Consider the following 19717-nt stretch of genomic DNA (forward strand, 5'->3'; position numbering starts at 1 on the left):
GGGGTGTAAATTATTCAGTGGCTCTTATGAAAAAGGGGCTCTCTGATGTACAGAGGCAGCTTTGAGGTGGTACACTAGATCAGGGGTTTATTGCTCCTCTCTCAGGGTTCTTTGGCCTTTTTGCCCTAACAACAAATTGGCAATGATGAAAGACACTTCTAATAGATTTATTCATTATATTTTCACTACTCATTTACTAATTGCTGTGAAATATGCATATTTGCCCTATATTCATAACTGTATATGGACATTTAAATGGGTACAAGCATCTGATAGGACAGTGGTTCTCAACTGCTTTCATTTCAGGACCGATGTTTTACATTAAGCAGCGACCCAACAAACTTATTAGAACTGTTTTTCATTAAGAAGTCAGTCAAACCTTAAATGGATTAATATTTTGTCTAATTTCTCTCCTCATGATTATTGTAATTACCCAAAAACTCCACCCATTACAATGACGCCATGTTGGATTGTGATATTTATAGTTTTTTCACTACTCCTACAAACTTGGTCCTTTTCGCACAAAAAATGGCACCGGTGATCTTTAGACCGAGCCACACAGAAAATATAATACAGAACTTTGATTTTCGTCATACCAATGTGAATTTAAGGATGCCAACGAAACTATGCTTTGTTCTATTAGAATGAATCTTGGTATGATTCATTAGCACCATCTGATGGTACATGCCAAATTAGGTGACAGTGCCACCTATGAGGTCAAAAAAATTGCTACCCCTCCCCCCAGAACTTAGACAGTGAGCCTGGAATCATGAGGATTTTGATGATCGCCTACCAAGTTCTCCCTGACATCTGCCATGTTCCCTCTGCGCCATTTTGAAATGCGTACGCTAATATGCATTAACATGACACAGACTGAATTGGATAACTGACTATTTTGCAACTGCAGAACTGATCAGCCTAACATATGGAACAATCATTGTTTTAGTATTAGCCATATTACCAAGTGTCAGATTAATCTGTGCCAAAATAATGTATTGTTTGATTGGATGCACAACCACAAAAGATATTAGAAACAAAAACCCCTCCATTTTTAAAAGTTGATAAGCCTAATTACTTAAATCTTACAGCTACTAAATTTTCGTTAAGTTTTATTTCAACAGACCATGCTTTTGTCCACCACCCAATCAGAACAGATCTAGGGCTTATTTTTGGCCCAGTTGAGAACCACTGCAATAGACATTATTGCTGAAAATAATTTAGAAATCATATACAATATTAATGGAAATATCTCAGAGACTCTTGAGTAAATGTATGCTAAATACTACAAAGCCAGCAGCATTTATCAGCCATGAATAATGCAGTTTTCATTTAGTCACATATTATACAAATATGATGAAACAATGAAATGGAATTAATAATTTCAACCACTCAAAAAATAAACCATATCCTTCACACATTTTCATTCTAATAATTACAGCTTTCTGTAATGTTACACTTGTTTAATTTTATAATATATCCTTTCAATTTCCAAAACTATGCTGCCACCCAAGCAAGTTATAACAAGTAATTTTCTGTATCAGGAAAACAGTCGGCTCTATTTTATGTGCCAGATGACATCTCAGTACAGAGACTGCACATGTTCTCATAAATGAGGGATTCAAAAATAATCATGGCACAACTTTTGATGAGCTTATAATACACTGCACACTTCTAAAAATAAAAAAAAGCAGCAAACACAAAGTCATTCACGTGGGATAATGGAACACAAATTCAAGCATATTTCAGAGCTAAATTAAAACAACAGGAATCAAATGAAGGAACTCGGTTCATTTGTTAACTAATATGGAAGCATTTGATAAGTGCTCCTGTCGATGATGTGTTGCCAGGGTTAATAGTTTCAAAATCTGTTTGTTTGGAAGCCAAGGTGAAATGACTCAAGTAGAGCCATCTGTTCGACTCGTGACGCATTTGTCGGAGCATTAGGCATGTTTCACACTTTGCTCAGATCCAGCTTGCACAGATAAGGGGAGCGGAATGAGCCTAAATACAGGTAGCCGTTATACTCGTGTGCCTCGCTGATGTAGGCAGACACCATGCCGTGTGGATCGTGGAAGCTACGCACGCACGTTCCACCGTCCTGCAGCTCCACCACCAGACTGTAGCGTGGCACAAATTTCAGTAGTGTATCTTGACTGAAGAGCTGAAAACGCCAAAGTAAGAGATAAAAGCATAAACATATCAGAGTTATGTCATCATAGGTGTTTGGAACGAGGGTGAGTAAATAAGTGAACTGTTCCTTTAACACATGAATAAATTGGATATCAGATGTATAAGTGATGAATTCAAAAGGAAAAAGCATGGACTGTGTTTCCCAAAGGCATGGTATACCTTAAATATGAGCTTCTTAATCCAAGGTCTTTGAGACAGGAAGTCCAGCATGGAGAAACCGGGGTTGGGTCGCACAGCAGACATAGCCACCCAGTAGCCACCTGAAGAACTGCGTCGGATGTTATCGGGAAATCCTGGGAGGTTCTCTATGAATGTATCCATGCCTCCTTTATTGAGACCAGACACATGGACTCTGAAGTGTACAAAGAGTGAAGTGTGCACTGCTGGTGAGAGTCCAAATCAAATGTGCACTACTTTAATATGAGTAGTGGAAAAAGTAGGCTGATAAATTGGACAATATTGGGTCATTTCGAGATTAGCCAATAAACAGAAGCCTTCGTTTTCCTGAGTGATAGTTCCAAAACCTGCTACCAGCCCTGTCAATGCACACTTTGTTGGAACATACATTTTTATGAGAATTCTAGTAATTTTCAGTTAATGTTACGTACAAAGATATTTTTATTTCCGGTGCTTTGCATTTGTACATTTCTGAAATCCAAAGACTAGATATACCGGTAGGTACGGTCATAACTGAAGAGCCAAAATGATGAGTCATTATTGTTTGTGTAAATAAATAAATGGAGGATTGCTAGTCTCAACATTACTTGTAACTTAGACCTCTGTTTTGTTGGACAAGTTAGCTACATACCATGTTCACATTTGGTTTTTGACCACAGAAAATTTGTAAAATGTAAAAATGTTGAAGACATTGAGATCCCCATGCCCCTCGAATATGGGCCTTAAAAGAATCTACCAGAATCTAAAAGGATATGAAGATATCTTTAACACTTCTGAAGTTATCAGCACTTCTTTTTGGGAACTTGGGGAAAAACAAGTGTTTTTTTTTCCTCCAATATTTGGAATCACACCATTGGCATTTACTGCAACAAGAGGTTCTGAATACAACTGACCGACCTAATAGGTAATAGACCTACCTATCGGTGTATAAAATGAAGTTATGATGTTGCCAACTTTTCTAAGGTTATTTTATGACCTGTAGTTTTGCTCTAAACATCCTAGGTGAAATTTGTCACTCAACAGATTATTGGATTACTCAGTAAATATTGATCCATGGCATTTATATTTTGGCGTTCAACATTTATGTTTGTCATTTTAAATTTGTCTTTCAAATTGTGCAATAATTAAAATAAATAAAATAATTATATATATATATATATATATATATATATATATATATATATATATATATATATATATATATATATATATATATAGATGCTTAATAAAGCATTAAGTTACATGCTACCACCGAACTCAATTGAAGGCAGCAATAAAAGCAAGCAGCAATAATGAGGCCAAGCACCGAAATGGTAAGCAGTGCACCACACCAAACAGGTCACAAAGCACACAAAGACCAAATATATAATGCAAAGCAAACCAAAACCACTTTGCAAGCCATCAAAGGAACATGCCAAACTGAGTCAGCACAGCAAAGCACAACAATCAACTACTGTATGTATTGATGCAATGTTTAACAAAGATGAAAATCTAAATTCTGTGCAGTCATCTCTGTGCAGCTTGGCCAGAAGATCATCGGAGTTCTAATGTAAGTGGAGCAATAAAATAAATGATCAGAAATAGTTCATTTTTGAGTTCTGGTGTTGGTGCTATATACACTCACCTAAAGGATTATTAGGAACACCTGTTCAATTTCTCATTAATGCAATTATCTAATCAACCAATCACATGGCAGTTGCTTCAATGCATTTAGGGGTGTGGTCCTGGTCAAGACAATCTCCTGAACTCCAAACTGAATGTCAGAATGGGAAAGAAAGGTGATTTAAGCAATTTTGAGCGCGGCATGGTTGTTGGTGCCAGACGGGCCGGTCTGAGTATTTCACAATCTGCTCATGATTTTCATGCACAACCATTTCTAGGGTTTACAAAGAATGGTGTGAAAAGGGAAAAACATCCAGTATGCGGCAGTCCTGTGGGCGAAAATGCCTTGTTGATGCTAAAGGTCAGAGGAGAATGGGCCGACTGTTTCAAGCTGATAGAAGAGCAACTTTGCCTGAAATAACCACTCATTACAACCGAGGTATGCAGCAAAACATTTGTGAAGCCACAACACGCACAACCTTGAGGCGGATGGGCTACAACAGCAGAAGACCCCACCGGGTACCACTCATCTCCACTACAAATAGGAAAAAGAGGCTACAATTTGCAAGAGCTCACCAAAATTGAACAGTTGAAGACTGGTAAAATGTTGCCTGGTCTGATGAGTCTCGATTTCTGTTGAGACATTCAGATGGTAGAGTCAGAATTTGGCGTAAACAGAATGAGATCATGGATCCATCATGCCTTGTTACCACTGTGCAGGCTGGTGGTGGTGGTGTAATGGTGTGGGGGATGTTTTCTTGGCACACTTTAGGCCCCTTAGTGCCAATCGGGCATCGTTTAAATGCCACGGCCTACCTGAGCATTGTTTCTGACCATGTCCATCCCTTTATGGCCACCATGTACCCATCCTCTGATGGCTACTTCCAGCAGGATAATGCACCATGTCACAAAGCTCGAATCATTTCAAATTGGTTTCTTGAACATGACAATGAGTTCACTGTACTAAAATGGCCCCCACAGTCACCAGATCTCAACCCAATAGAGCATCTTTGGGATGTGGTGGAACGGGAGCTTCGTGCCCTGGATGTGCATCCCACAAATGTCCATCAACTGCAAGATGCTATCCTATCAATATGGGCCAACATTTCTAAAGAATGCTTTCAGCACCTTGTTGAATCAATGCCACGTAGAATTAAGGCAGTTCTGAAGGCGAAAGGGGGTCAAACACAGTATTAGTATGGTGTTCCTAATAATCCTTTAGGTGAGTGTAGTTTGGCCTAGTGACCACAAGTTTTGTCTGGGGGCTATTCATTCCCACTCCTATCACTGTGCCAAATTTCAGCATTTACCTATGACTTGTTCATAGAGCTGCCATAGGCACTCAGTGGGGTGGAATAATACTAATAAGAAATCCAACGAATACAATAGGTGCCACAGCACATGTAGAGCATTTAAAATTAGTCTCTTCCATTTCATGTAGGTTCCTCCCCATGTAAGACAGCAAGGCTGCTCACTAGGTTTAGGAAAAGACAAAAAACCCTCAGCTAATTGTGAATGGGCCAGAATCACTTTTACCCACTGCTGTGTCTTCAAAACTTAAAACCATCCAAGATCACCACAGGGTAAAACTCCATTAATATGAAACCGTCCATCTAACAGAGACCACACTAGCTTCAGTATGAGTGGAAACATGCCATTCATCTCTCCACACAGGAGCCTTAATGATGGAGACTGTTGCCACGGCAACTGCATGCTCTCATCATTTAACCAGGTAAGGCTGAGGAGAACACTCTGTGCCTCAAGCAGACACAAGATGTCGAGCACAGCTTGAGTGAGGATGTCATAACTCAAGGATTCAACAGTTGTGAAGTGACAGGAAGAAGTATAAAAGTGTAACAGTGATGCACAGCAAAACTTCATTATGCCCATTTTGTTAAAAATCAAACATTAACATCCCAGTTAACACGTGGGTTGAAGCTAATCTTTAATAGAGTCAAATTAATAAAAAAGGGAAGTGTAGGTATCAGTGGATCAAAAATGGGCGCTTCCCAATCAGTGGGCGTTTCCAAACCAGTATTGGCTTTTTTCAACTATCCAATGAAAGTAGTGAATCTCAATGTAGAAAGCTAATTGAGTAAAATAGTTGAAAAATGCCCACTGATTGGGAAATGCCCATTTTTGTTCGGCAAAGACACCAGTCTCGAAAAAAAGTGAAGTGAAGTGACATAAGTGAAGTGTGTACATATATTAATGTTGAATACTTTCTCCTATCAAAGCTTATTACTGTATGCAGTCATTTCTAAGTGAGCTATTCATAGATTGGTCCACTGGTACGGGTGTTCAGGAAAACTTTTGGAATTCTGTTTAATGGTGCAGAAATTACACACTGAGGCCACGTCCACACTATTATGTTTTCGTTTGAAAATGCATTGATTTCACTATGCTTTCGCCTCTCATCCACACTAGATCCAGGGTTTGTACATATGCTTCAAAGTGAAATTCAAGGACTTTTCATGCACATTTTTATTTGTTTTCAAGGACCATGCAAGAGATGACATTCATCAAACCAATTCTTCATTTGTTCATGTTATATAAAAAATACACCACTTATTACAAAACTCAAATGTGTGCGGCCTTCAAATGCACTTAACTGGAACCTTATAAAGTAGTTCATAGGACTCTTGAGCTATGTTCCATGTTTTCTAAAGTCATACAACAGCTTTATGTGAATGTCAAATGTTGTCCGAACTACCTGTGTTCTGTGAGACACAAAGCTTTCTTTCCACAAAGGGACGCTGGACAGAGAAAACCGAATCATCCAATGATCTGCATTCAAAATCAGAATGTTTTACAGATCTCATTTGAGCCATTTTACTTGATCTTGTAAAGGAAATACTCGACTGCAGTATCTATAAAATATATATATTTTTTAAATCCTCTAATAATAATCGTTTAATAATCATACTGATCAGCACTGCGAAAAGTATCAGGAGCCATGTGACAGCGCTGTCAATGCACCGCTTCAGCAGCAGTCTTACACATGCTGATAATTACAGGGCTTAAAGTGAAAAAAATTGCTGAGCCTGAACTTTTTTGGGGGGGTTGGGTTGGGTGTTTTGCAGAGACGGACTTATCTTCAAATGGAACCATTTATTTTTAAGTATTACGGCTGTATCTTAATGGCATCTTTTTATTAATGAATGCCAGTATCACTGATATTTTATTAAGTATACTAAATTTTAGGGTTATAAAATAGTCCGCAATGCATAAATTATAAATTAAATTCGATTAATCCTTATTAAAGCTACAAGCGTTCTTTAGTCAAAGAGTAGTTAGTAGTTTTCTCTGTTCCCTTTGTTCTTTGGTTAACTTTACTAACAGACAGAATTAGCGGCTACTGTCACTTTAAGATCTACAGCTGGTGACAGGATCTCATGCGTCTCATTCTCTCACTACTCTTTACTTCCATTTAAGATTTTATTTAACTCATTTAAAGTTAATAATGATTGATTCTAGTGAGGATACTCGACAAAACGGACATTTTGGCATAAATGTGTGTGTTATTGTTCGTTCAAGCGCGAAAGAGAATTCGATACTGGTTCGCGACTTTTTGTGCCTCGTGTGTGTGTGTGTGTGTGAGGAGGACATTTACTGAAGTGCGTTCTCTTTTATCTTGTCGCACATTAATGGTTTAAAGCATTTGGTGGACAAACTAATAACTAATAAGAGCTAAAGAATGACAAAGAACGGATGCAGCGTTAATTGTGTTAAATATTTTAAAACATTAAAGCTGGACAAAAAAAAAAAGAAATCGCATACGTTAACGTTGACAGCACTAAAGGTGCGTACACACTGCAACATTACTTGTCATACATTGCTGACAGAAAATAAAGCGGTTTAAAGTGGACTCGTTTTCATGGTAGGCCTACACAATGTTTTTTTTAGTAAGCTACACAGAATGTTCTACATTAAATATTTAACTAACAGTCTGAAGTTACCTAGCAGCAGTGTATGTTAATGTTAGCTCAGTCAACGTAAGGCTAACAGCAAAAGGTGTAGACAGAAAATATGATTATGCTGACCTGAGCTAATTTACGAAATCAACCAACTCACATCTCCTTTCTTTTCATCCATGATGACATTAAGTCACCTAATGTTGTTTCTGGAGTTCTGCGCTCCATGCTTTCACTGACGACGCTAACGTGAGGTATGGATCTCAATCACACTGTTGCCAGGACCCGCCCTGCTCTGCTTCTGATAGGCTTGTGACGTTAGTTAGAGCTGCGCTCCTCTCATATGATTGGTAGGTGAAATCAATTGACTCGAAAATATTAAACCGCATTCAAGTTCCCAGTTTCAAATGCAGCCGCGCGGTATGCGCGCTCATAATGGAAGCGGCGCACTCGTTTTTTCCAAGCGCGTCCGCGCCGAAAGTGCGTCCGACTGTAATTTGCAGCCTGATTAATAAATTTTGCCTGCGCCGGAGGCCGGACCTGCCCTCAAGCCGGAAATCCGGCCCCCGGCCGGAATACTTTAAGCCCTGTTTAATTATATTAAAAACGTAACTCAATAAACATTAAATAAAACATTCAACGCACTGCACTGTATAGTGAGCTTGCTGGACCAAAAGCAATTAAACAGTTGTCATCACCTGGTGCCCCCCTATGGATGTGATTAATCTGGCCCTGTATGTTTTTTATTCTCTACAAAGAACCGGCTCATAGGAGTCACTTGTTCGCCAAAAGCACTACACTGTGCATGCTGCAAGCTTCTTGATGTAAATTCAGCAATGGCGCACAAAGTTTATTAGAGCTTCCTAAAACACTGTGTGGGGAATTCACTAGACTTCAAATACCTGTGTCTAATCACTAACCCACAATCTACTTTAGCTGGCGCAATCAGTGCTGAAATTGTGCTGCATCTTCAATATTTAAATGAAGTCAAAGACATCGTTTTCCAAACACACCTCCTTTCTATGTAAATGTGGCTCATTGCAAGTTGCGCGCTATTACCACCAAACAAGGCGGTAAACCAAATGTTTATTAATAGAGGTGTTTGTGTACATTTATTATCGATTATTTCAGCAGTAATTCATCAAACAGTGATCAAATGATGGAGAAAAGTGTTATAACCTGTCATGTATTCAGAGGTGTGGTGCAGTGCACTTTCGGCATGCTAAAGAGATGATACGTGTGTCTGGATCACAATAGTGGATTAATGCTGTTCAGTCCCTGAAGAGTTTGTATTATAAAGGTGGTCAGCTGTGTCCTCTGTATAGCGCTCAGAACTGGCCTGCAAGATCATTACGTGTACAATTTGCATAAGGCATATATTCTGTGGGCACACTTGCGCTGATGTCTGATCTGCATAATTCCATCAGTGAATGCACGCTAAACCAATGCAGAGAGCACGCGCTCATACATAGCACATTTACCCATGTGTATTCTGTCTACACCAGCGGAAGAATGCCTGTTTGAGAACCGCAACCACAAAGAGGTATGCAATAACATATTCATCAAATACATTCTTTATTCTCTATGATTCGTGCCATAAACGGTGTCTGTGAGAGCGAGAAGATGTGGTGTTTGGCTGTAGCAGAGGGGGTACTGTACATCTTTCTGTAACAGGATGTATCCGCGGTTTTCCGAATATAAATAAATACTTTTAAGTTATTTAACGATATCTGCAACATATTTATCGTTTTTTACAATTCAAGCACGTGTTGGTAAAAATTACTGTTTAAATAAAAACTTAAATAAAAAAAAAAGCCAAATTCGAGTACTTCAAGCACCTTGTACAAATCCTGCTAGTTCGGCATTTTCCTCCACCAAACGCTCTTCACAACCCCATAGACGTAAGAAACTTCCATTTAAATGGCTTACTGTGGACGTGGCCAAATGAACTGATTTTAAACAATATGGTGAGATTCACCTCTTTATTCTTGCCATGGTCGTTTCAGCCACTAAAACAGACTCCTCATCAGGGAAGAGTTGGATACCGTTAGGGAACCGCAAGTTCTCCATCATCACAGTAACTTCCTGGGTCTCTGTATCGTACTCGAGCACACTGCAAACACAAACATCAGAAACCTCAGTCAATGCATTAAAACATTATTCCCTAACAAAACAATCACTCTTTCAGAAATACTGCAATGTTTGAAGCAAAAGAACTGGAACACGCAAAAGCCCAGAAAATGCACTGAGAATCAGATGTGCGGCTTGCCCCAATTACCGTCCATCTGCAGTGGCTTCCATGATCAGGTGCATGAAATCTCTGCGCTGCCACCTGCTGCTCGAATCAGTGAAGTACACCTTCTTCCCATCCTGAGTTACATCCAGATCATTCACAAAGGCCAGACGTCGACCACCGATCATCTTCCCTGTGCTCACCAAAGATTTTACATCACCTAAAGGCCAGAAAAGGAGAAAAACACAGCAAAAGAGGAGGGCATTACCATAACACCAAAAAATAAGGTTCAACAGTAGCATTTTAGAAACTCTTTTTTTACATTTGGGCATATATATAAATGTTTGTTAAATGTACGGTTATGTCATGTCCCTGTCTTCCGCAATTGTTCATATTTGTATGCTGACTTGCATGACACATGACATGACTTTTAAGTGTTTAAGGAACATGTTAAAGGAATAGTTCACCCAAAAATCAAAATTCTGTCATAATATACTCTCTCTCATTCCAAACACATATGATGTTAAATTTTCTTCAGAAAGCAAGAGACATTTTAAAATATACACACTCTCCATTCAGTTAAAAGTGACCAATGCTGTCAAGCTTTGTGTGGGAAACAGAAGAAACTTAGTTATTAACTCATAATCTTCCCCTCTACTGTAGCTCTCAAATCTCATTCTTCAAACATGTCCAGATGTGGGTAAATGGGGTGGGGGTGAATTTATGATTTTCCTTAAATTTTGGTCAGTTCCTCACACAAATGTTTTGTATGGCTTCATAAGACTTAGTATATAGGGTACAAGATATCTCGACTACTTTTCCAGCATTTCTTTTTTTGTTGTCGTTGTCCTCTTTGGAACTTGACAGGTATGAACTGTTGTTGTATAGATAAGAGCAGAGCGAAAATTCTGTGTTCCACAAAGAGAGAGAGAGAGCGCAGAAGAATTGTTATTTTTGGGGGAACTAGTCCTTTAATTTCATATAACCAAGGTGACAATTTAGAGAAGAATATCTGGATGTCTCATTAAAAAAAAGATGATTTTTCTCTTTCTTTACCTGTGACAGGATTGACCTCAAACAGACCCAAATAGGCATCAGCCACAAACAAAGTTCCATTGGGTCCCACACGAATTCCCAGCGGACGTCCACAGATGTGTTCCTGTTCACGAGAACCTTAATATTGGGAAACAAACAACTTTGGTTATGCGCCACTTAATATAATAGCATTTGATATCTCAACATACCTCAGTTATTATCTGTATTAATTGAACTCTATTGTTATTAGATAACTCAATGTCAGGGATAGACTAGGATTAAAAAAACAGGACCTAAGCTGACATAATACTAAATATTGCCAGCTGTATTGTCTAGTTAATTTATCTGTGTTGTATTTTGATATGCCGACTGGCCCACCAGGAAAAGTCATAGTTCCTTTTGCCAGTCCATCCCTGCTCAACGTGTATGACAATTTATGGGTGTCTCTTCAACTTCAGGCACTTTTCACACTGTGGATTTCAATAAATCCAAGTCTTTTTTTGTGTGTGTGGCTACTAAGAACGTCCAACAGTGTATGAACATATATATATATATATATGGAAATTCCCCATTATAAAATTCAGTGGTGCAAATTACATATTAGACATAAAAAGACTGATTCCTTTGTCTTGCTAAGGCCAATTCATAACTAACATTTTATGTATCCTAAATACAAACAATTAAAGGGATAGTTCACCCAATTAAATCATAATTTACTCACTATCCCAGATGTGAATGACTTTCTTTCATCTACTGAACTCAAATGAAGATATTTCAGATCTGTCGGTCCAAAATGTTTAAGCTCCAAAAAGCACATAAACACAGCATACAAATAATCCATAAGACTCCAGTGGTTTAATTCATGTCTTCAGAAGCAATGTGATAGGTGTGGGTGAGAAACAGATCAATATTCTCAAGTCCTTTTTTACTATAAATTCTCCTCCCTGCTCAGTCAATCTCCACTTTCACTTTAACCTTCACATTCTTGTTGTGTTTTTGGTGATTCAGATTCTTCATGTGATAGATATGCTCCTACTGGGCAGGGGAAATTATTTCTAGCAAAAAAGGACAAATATTTACCTTTTTCTCACCCACACCTTTCATATAGCTACGGAAGACATGGATTAAACCACTGGAGTCTTATGGATTATTTTTATACTGGGTTGTGTGCAGTGAGTGTAAAAATGTTGGCACCCATTCAATCAAATCAAATCACTTTATTGTCACACTACCATGTACACAAGTGCAACAGTAGGTGAAATTCTTGTGTGCAGGTCCGAGCAACATAGCAGTCATGACAGTGACGAGACATATACCAATTACAGTAAACAACATATTTACACAGCACAATTTACATATCAAATGCACACATACTTACTCAACACAATAATAATATACACTGTACAGTAAACAATACACACAATATAGAATACACATACAATACAATAAGAGTATATGAAATATATATATAAGTAGTTGTATTGAGGAAAATATGTTGACAGTCCAGTGTGAGATTATAGATTAATAAAGTGCAGTGCTAATTATTGATCCTGATAGATCAATTGTTCAACAGTCTGACTGCTTGGGGGAAGAAGCTGTCATGTAGTCGGCTGGTGCGGGTCCTGATGCTGCGATACCGCCTGCCTGATGGTAGCAGTGAGAACAGACCATGACTCGGGTGGCTGGAGTCTCTGATGATCCTCCAAGCTTTTTTCATACACTGCCTGGTATAGATGTCCTGGAGGGAGGGAAGCTCACCTCCGATGATGTTTCTGGCAGTTCGCACCACACTTTGCAGGGCTTTGCAGTTGTGGGCGGTGCTATTGCCGTACCAGGCGGTGATGCAGCCAGTCAGGATGCTCTCTACAGTGCTAGAGTAGAACCGTGTGAGGATGTGTTGGTTCATTCCAAACTTCCTCAGCCGTCTCAGGAAGAAGAGGCGCTGGTGAGCCTTCTTCACAGTGGCCTCAGTGTGGATGGACCATGTGAGTTCCTCAGTAATGTTGACACCGAGGAACTTGAAGCTGCTGACTCTCTCCACCGGTGCTCTATTGATGGTGATGGGGCTGTGTTCTCCGTCTTTCTTCCTGAAGTCCACTACAAGCTCCTTCGTTTTACTGACGTTGAGGGAGAGGTTGTGCTCATGACACCAGCGTGTCAGAGTGTGCACCTCCTCTCTGTAGGCTGTTTCATCATTGTCAGTGATCAGACCTACCACCGTTGTATCGTCAGCAAACTTAATGATGGCATTGGAGCTATGTGTTGCCACACAGTCATGTGTGTATAGGGAGTACAGGAGTGGGCTGAGAACACAACCATGTGAGGCTCCAGTGTTGAGGGTCAGTGATGAGGAGGTGTTGCTGCCCATTCTAACCACCTGACGTCTGCCTGACAGGAAATCCAGGATCCAGCTGCACAGCGAGCTGTTTAAGCCCAGAGTTTCTCATCAAGCTTGGAGGGCACTATGGTGTTGAATGCTGAGCTGTAGTCTACAAACAACATTCTCACATGTGTTCCTTTTTTCCACTTGCATTGTTTGGACCAACAGAGCAGAGATATTTTTCTAAAATTCTTTAAATATTTTCACATTGTGTAATTTGGCAAAATTATAGTTTGATCGGAAATAACGTCCAATAAAAATATTTTGCTATATTAAGTTTTTCTGTTTTCTTCAAACATCACTTGTCTCATATTTAGTCTCAAGCATGCTCTTCCCTAACACTCTTGTCTATTTGGTTTTTAAGTACTCTTACTTAAAAAAAATCTAATTTAGGGGCAAAATTGTTTAGTGTGATGGAAATGACATCAAAACTTAATTTTGAAAACATTTATAGAAATCATTCACACAATAAATACTGAAATTGTTTGTTTAATTTACTCTTAGTTTAGATTAATTAATAATTTGTATTTTATTAAAGCTGCACTATATAACCTTGTGCTCTCTAGCAACATTTGTGGTTGAATAATTTACGTCAGTCATGCTTCGACACATCTCTTCTGGCGGATGAATCTCATGATTTGATGTTACCTGGACATGGTCTATGTGTGATCATGACTGGAAGATATTCGTAGCTGTAGTCATAAAAACTATTCTCATGTTGATATAATTATGTTATATGATTAAACATAAAAAATGATCCCGATCCCAGATGCCGTCGCCTGGTCCTCGATCACTCCTCAGCCATCTGGCAGATGATAGCTGCTACTCAACGGGCAGACCGGAGCCAGTCCTCCAAACCCTGGTGGATGGAACACCCATCCGCATTTTGGTAGGGAACTCCTCCGTCCCTGGCAGCGGCTCCACTGCTCCAGGGGGCTGGCAGCGAGCCCCTCCTCCCCTCGTGGACGCCGGCCGTTCCTCCACGTCCAGGCGGTCAGCAGCAACTCCTCCGTCCCCCGGCGGATGGACGCAGCTGCTCTTTTGGGTGGATGGCAGTGGCGAGGACTCCACGACAGCACATCCGTCCTCCTTCCCGGGCTTCAGCACCAATGTAACAAGGTTAAGGTTGGGAAAAGAGGAGGCGGGAACCAGCTGAACAATCAAAGTAGTATTTTAATAGGAACTTAAACAAAATGACACAAAAACATAAACACACACACTGCAGCTGCATGTGGCTCTCTCTCTCCTGAACTGCCGCATTCAGCTGCACTTATCCTTCTCCTCGGCTGATTATCCCGATTGGGGGCCGGGCGTGCGTAGTCACTAAATCACTGATGAAAATGTTCGTTGATGAAATGTTTTTTGATTTAGCCAACGATAATGAAGACGAGATGAAAAAGACGAATCATGAAGATTATTAATAATAATAATAATAATTAAAACATACTATTGAAGAAAAAAATGTAATATATTAAAGATAAATATATTACTGCAAGATATTAACAGTGCAAAGAATAAACAGAGGAAGAACGATCTTGAGAATCTGTAAATACTGCAGAAGATATTAGATATGGCTTCATTTATTACATTAATCCAGTATGTTGGGGATTTCTCCCCTTGAGCTGAATGCAAAATGAACCGCTTTAAAACGGATAAATACTTCATTCAAACACAATGTGCGTGATTGTGACTGAACAGCGCTCTCAGCTGGATCACATGCCAGCCGGTACTTCTTTCCTGTGTTAATGGACATGATGCAAAGAAGAACGACATAAGCCAGCGATTTCATGCCAAATCTGACCAGACAGCACAAAATCCTTTTTATAGGCTTACTGTAGTGATTTGGGTACATTATTTTGAACATTGATTGTTCATGTACTTAATAAATGGCAATTTGTTCAATTTGAACCCAAAAATCTTACATAGTGCAGCTTTGAATAGATTTTATAGTTTATTATTGAAAGTCTGGCTCTGGGACAAGGCTAAAAGAGTAAAACCTATACTTGAAAGGCATTTCAAAAATACCAGAAATAAGCGATAATGTCCCAGTAAAAAGTTTTCTGATTCAGTTTTAATGTGACCATATCACAAAAAGACATAAGTTGAAATAGTTTTAATAGAAATCAGCCCCTGGGACTGAATGTTTTCAACTCGAAAGTGGCCATAGTTGAAGAAACACCCACATATTTAAGGAATTTATCCACTACATGTCAAAATGCTCTTTAAAAGGCCCTGTCTCCAGCTTTTAAAACATCTTCAAGGTCTTCAAACATTTCTATGGGTAGTGACAACACGGCAATTTCTACAAAACATCTTTAACTTGAACTTGCAACATCATTAAAGTTGCTGTAAGCAATTTTAGCATTCTGAAGCTTTCACTCGACTGAGCTGTTGAATTTGCCATGCCCCCTCATTCCAAAACCCCGCCCTCCAAAGATAATTTTGAGACCAAAACCAAGCAAAAGAGCAGCATTGTTTGTTCCGGTGACTGTCAAATTCAACAGTGGCACAATAGCGCCCTCAACTGACAAACATTATGAATCATGGCCTCAATGAGCCGCTTCAAATACAACACTATGAGAACGAGCAAAATGATTGACAGGTAAAAAGTCTGGTTCGCAGACATATTTCTGTTTGCCGTTTACGAAGTCTACATCTGTCACCAGAGACCGGTGAGATATCTCAGGGTACTTATTTCATTAATATCTTTAAGGGAGTAGGATCATTTTTTGCATACTTTTCCATCAAAAAGATCTTGGACATCTATTTGTTTGCAAAATGCCATTGTTTTTTATTAAGGAGTTGATTTAAAAAAAGTTGCAACAGTTAGTGGATCTATTAACAAAGATTCATAACTTGTGCAACACCATCAAGAATCCCAATGCTTTCAAAGGACAAGGTCATTGGTAATGGTGCAATACCACATTACGCAGTCTTTGAGGAAGTAGTTGGGTATTGTTGGTGCTCTTACCACATGGTGGCTTGCCAAGTGTTGCTATAACATGAATGTTCCTTCCCTCGATTTTCACAATCTTTCCATCACTGGTCCCAGTGTACAAAACATCTATAAAAGAAGAATGTATTATTTTCAACAGCATGACCATTTTGAAATGGGGTAATATAATGTACTATATACAATAGCAACAATGAGAATTTATACACTTAAGCAACACTGAATTTAGAATGAATTTACATTACATAACAAAATGTCAAACCATAAAATCATGATTGACCACGCACATAGTTAACTCATATTTAATCTATTTTGGCCACTGCGGCTGCTGTCTGTCCCTCAGTGTACATTGGCAAATACTTGGGACAAACTGGGAGAAAGGTCAAGCACTGACTCAACTGCTTTGCAAATACTGACCTCCAATGTTAGCGATGGATTCTGGGCCGATAAGCTGCTCCTCAAACAGTCGCTCTGCTTGTCTAAGTTTTAAGTTGGGCTCATAACAGCCAGTCATAAGAGGTGGTTCATTGAGACTGATTAATTGTAATTGGAGGGAGACAAACACAAAGACAACCATTAGTCAAGCCTCATGTTCAGAAAGGCTTTCAGTTCTGCAGAGAGTCTATGAGCTGCAGTGCCCTGTATATTAACTGCAGAGCCATCAATTATTAAACATTGGCACAGAAAGGAGAAAGCACTGTGGGACTTAAGGGGGTTAAGAATGAATATTCATTATGACTCACATTATTTCACATTAAAGTGGTGTTCCCATTTAGCCTTAAACAAACAATTCAAACAAAAATGACACTTCTAAAAACAATTTACTAGAGCTGTCGATTTTCCGTATTATTTTAGTGTGATTAAATAAAACAAATAACGAACTAAAATTAACACTAATTACATCCCAGGACCGTAATAAGGAATATTCCTAATATTGGAACAATTCAAGCTTGAAGTACCACCAGTTTTCAGCAGGAGGCAGTAAGTGAAACTCCAGCAGTTTAGGCAACACGCAGCTGTAGACAACAAACCACACTCAGCTTGACACTACAGACAGCACAAGAGGAGGACGAGTTCTTGCGTACAAACACAGCTAAATTATGCTAATTCCCAAATGCATGAATCTTCAAAGTTTCAAACTATGTTTGAATTGACTCAGCGACCTAAAAACACTGTTTATAATGAAACGCAACAAGATTGACAAACTCAATTGTAAATTTGATTGTTGTGGACTTTAGGCCAATGATAGTCTTATATTCAATAACATGGAAATAAACTAAACATTGCCTTCTAAAGCCACATTTTTTTATTGTAATATCAATGAATTACTAGTCTGCCACAATAATGAAATGCATTTGAATGATCTGAATGATTATATTTATAGTATTTACTATATTTATAATTATTTAAATAGTTATTTATAGTCATTTAATCATGATTTCATATTGATTATATAATGCCACTTAGCAAATAATTACACATGCGATTAAATTTTATTAATCAGCGTTTCATGTAATTAATTTGATTCATAATTTAAATCGATTGACAGCCCTACAGTTTACTCATCCCTAACTGTCATTCCAATAATGTTATTTTAGCACAGAACACAGGAGAAATTTCAAAGAATCTTTACCCAGCTCTTTTCCATCTGTCAATTCAATGTGACCACAGTTCCAAAAAGGACAAATAAATACCTTAAAAAGATCCATAAAAGTGGTCCAAATGTCTTATATACAGGAATATAGTGCAAATTAATAAACAGTACATTACGGTCTTCTGGGGTCATAAGATTTATTTGTGTGATGACTGTCCCAAACTTTCGAACAATTAAGAAATGAATCACGAACAATTCATTACCTGTATCAAAGCTCTGAAATCTCTTTGTGATCTTATTTGGATTCAACAATGGCACATTCACCATTTTGCAGCCAAAAGGCCACTGATTCACGCGTGTCGTAAGTGAACGCTCGTTTAAACATGCGGAATGGAAAATGATATTTGCAGTGGAAGGGAAGATTTTCAGTGAATAACAACCTAAATTTTAGTCTTCACCTCACTCAAAGCTGTTATATAGTTTCAACTTCAAATATAGCACATATGTTGTATAAGACTACTTTTATAGTGCTTTTTTTGTTGTTGCCCTTTTTGGAGATTGGCAGCTTTGTAAAATTTCTTCAAAAAATTTTAAGAAAAATAGCAGCATTCAAGTTTAATTTAACATGGGGGAGAGTAAATGCAATCAAAATATTATTTTGGGGTGAACGACTTCTTTACATGTTAAGGTTTTCTGTTTTTGTAGTTAAAGTCTAGATTAATGACTTCTTAACAAGACAACTTCTGAAAAGGTGCTTCTCCTGGATTGCAAAATCTCATTTCACTGTGTTCTTCTTGGTATTTTGCAATAATATGACATACGATTGCCATGGAGACATTAAGCAATAAACGTCGGACAGTGAGAAACAAAATGACAACAGCTCATGGCATCTGTGCAATGCTTGAGGCACATTGTCCCAACTGTATTCTTCACCACATTCCTGTATAGAAACATACACTTACATGCTTACCATTGCTTAAGTAATGAACTAATAGTAATAGACATTTTTAAGATTGCATTAAATTAAATTTCACATTTAAAGTTAGCTGACAAATCTAGGTTTTTCTGATCAAGGGAAGTAGATCTATATAGCTCACCTGAACGCATCTGGTTGAATGGGAGACTCTAAGATGAAAATGACCACCAGCAGTGGGAAGAGCAGGAATGCCACCAATATGAGTAATGTCACACGAAACACCTTCCCGCTGTAAGTGCTGCAATGCATAACAAATACCAACATGGAAATAAGTGTCACAAACTGGAGTATATTATTCCAAACGGATGCTTTCACATAAATGAATACAAATGCACTCGATCAATGGAGATCTAGAGAAAACATAAATGCAATCTTACCTTGTGCTTTTGTGCTGGGGTTCATGGGTTTCGTCTGTGATGATCTGAGGTCTGTTGAGCTTCCTCAACCGCAGTCCCTCGGGCTCATTCATGCTGCTCGTCTGCTGGGGTTCTCTCTTTTTGCGGTTTCACAGCTATGTTCAAGGAAACATACAGATAAATAATCGCTGTACCATTAAACGAGGAATTATTCGCTACATTAAAAGGCCAGTGCAGTTCATTACGTGCACATGAGAGACCAGCGCGCTCCCGGCAGTGATGTATGAATATGAACACGGACACCATG

At 38.6% G+C, this 19717-nt stretch overlaps 1 protein-coding gene across 1 annotated transcript; it reads right to left on the reverse strand.

The window, feature by feature from the left end:
• Window positions 1-164: 164 nt before the first annotated feature.
• apmap (adipocyte plasma membrane associated protein) lies at window positions 165-19717 on the reverse strand. Its single transcript, XM_052089861.1, has 9 exons — window positions 19432-19717; window positions 19176-19292; window positions 16902-17017; window positions 16503-16595; window positions 11173-11289; window positions 10162-10336; window positions 9862-9996; window positions 2350-2542; window positions 165-2161 (listed from the first exon to the last, which is right to left on the reverse strand). Exons 1-9 carry the CDS (start codon window positions 19521-19523, stop codon window positions 1952-1954), a joined length of 1248 nt encoding a protein of 415 aa, XP_051945821.1. The 5' UTR covers window positions 19524-19717; the 3' UTR covers window positions 165-1951.

The sequence above is a fragment of the Xyrauchen texanus genome, chromosome 24 (assembly GCF_025860055.1).
Source record: "Xyrauchen texanus isolate HMW12.3.18 chromosome 24, RBS_HiC_50CHRs, whole genome shotgun sequence".
Taxonomy (NCBI): domain Eukaryota; kingdom Metazoa; phylum Chordata; class Actinopteri; order Cypriniformes; family Catostomidae; genus Xyrauchen; species Xyrauchen texanus.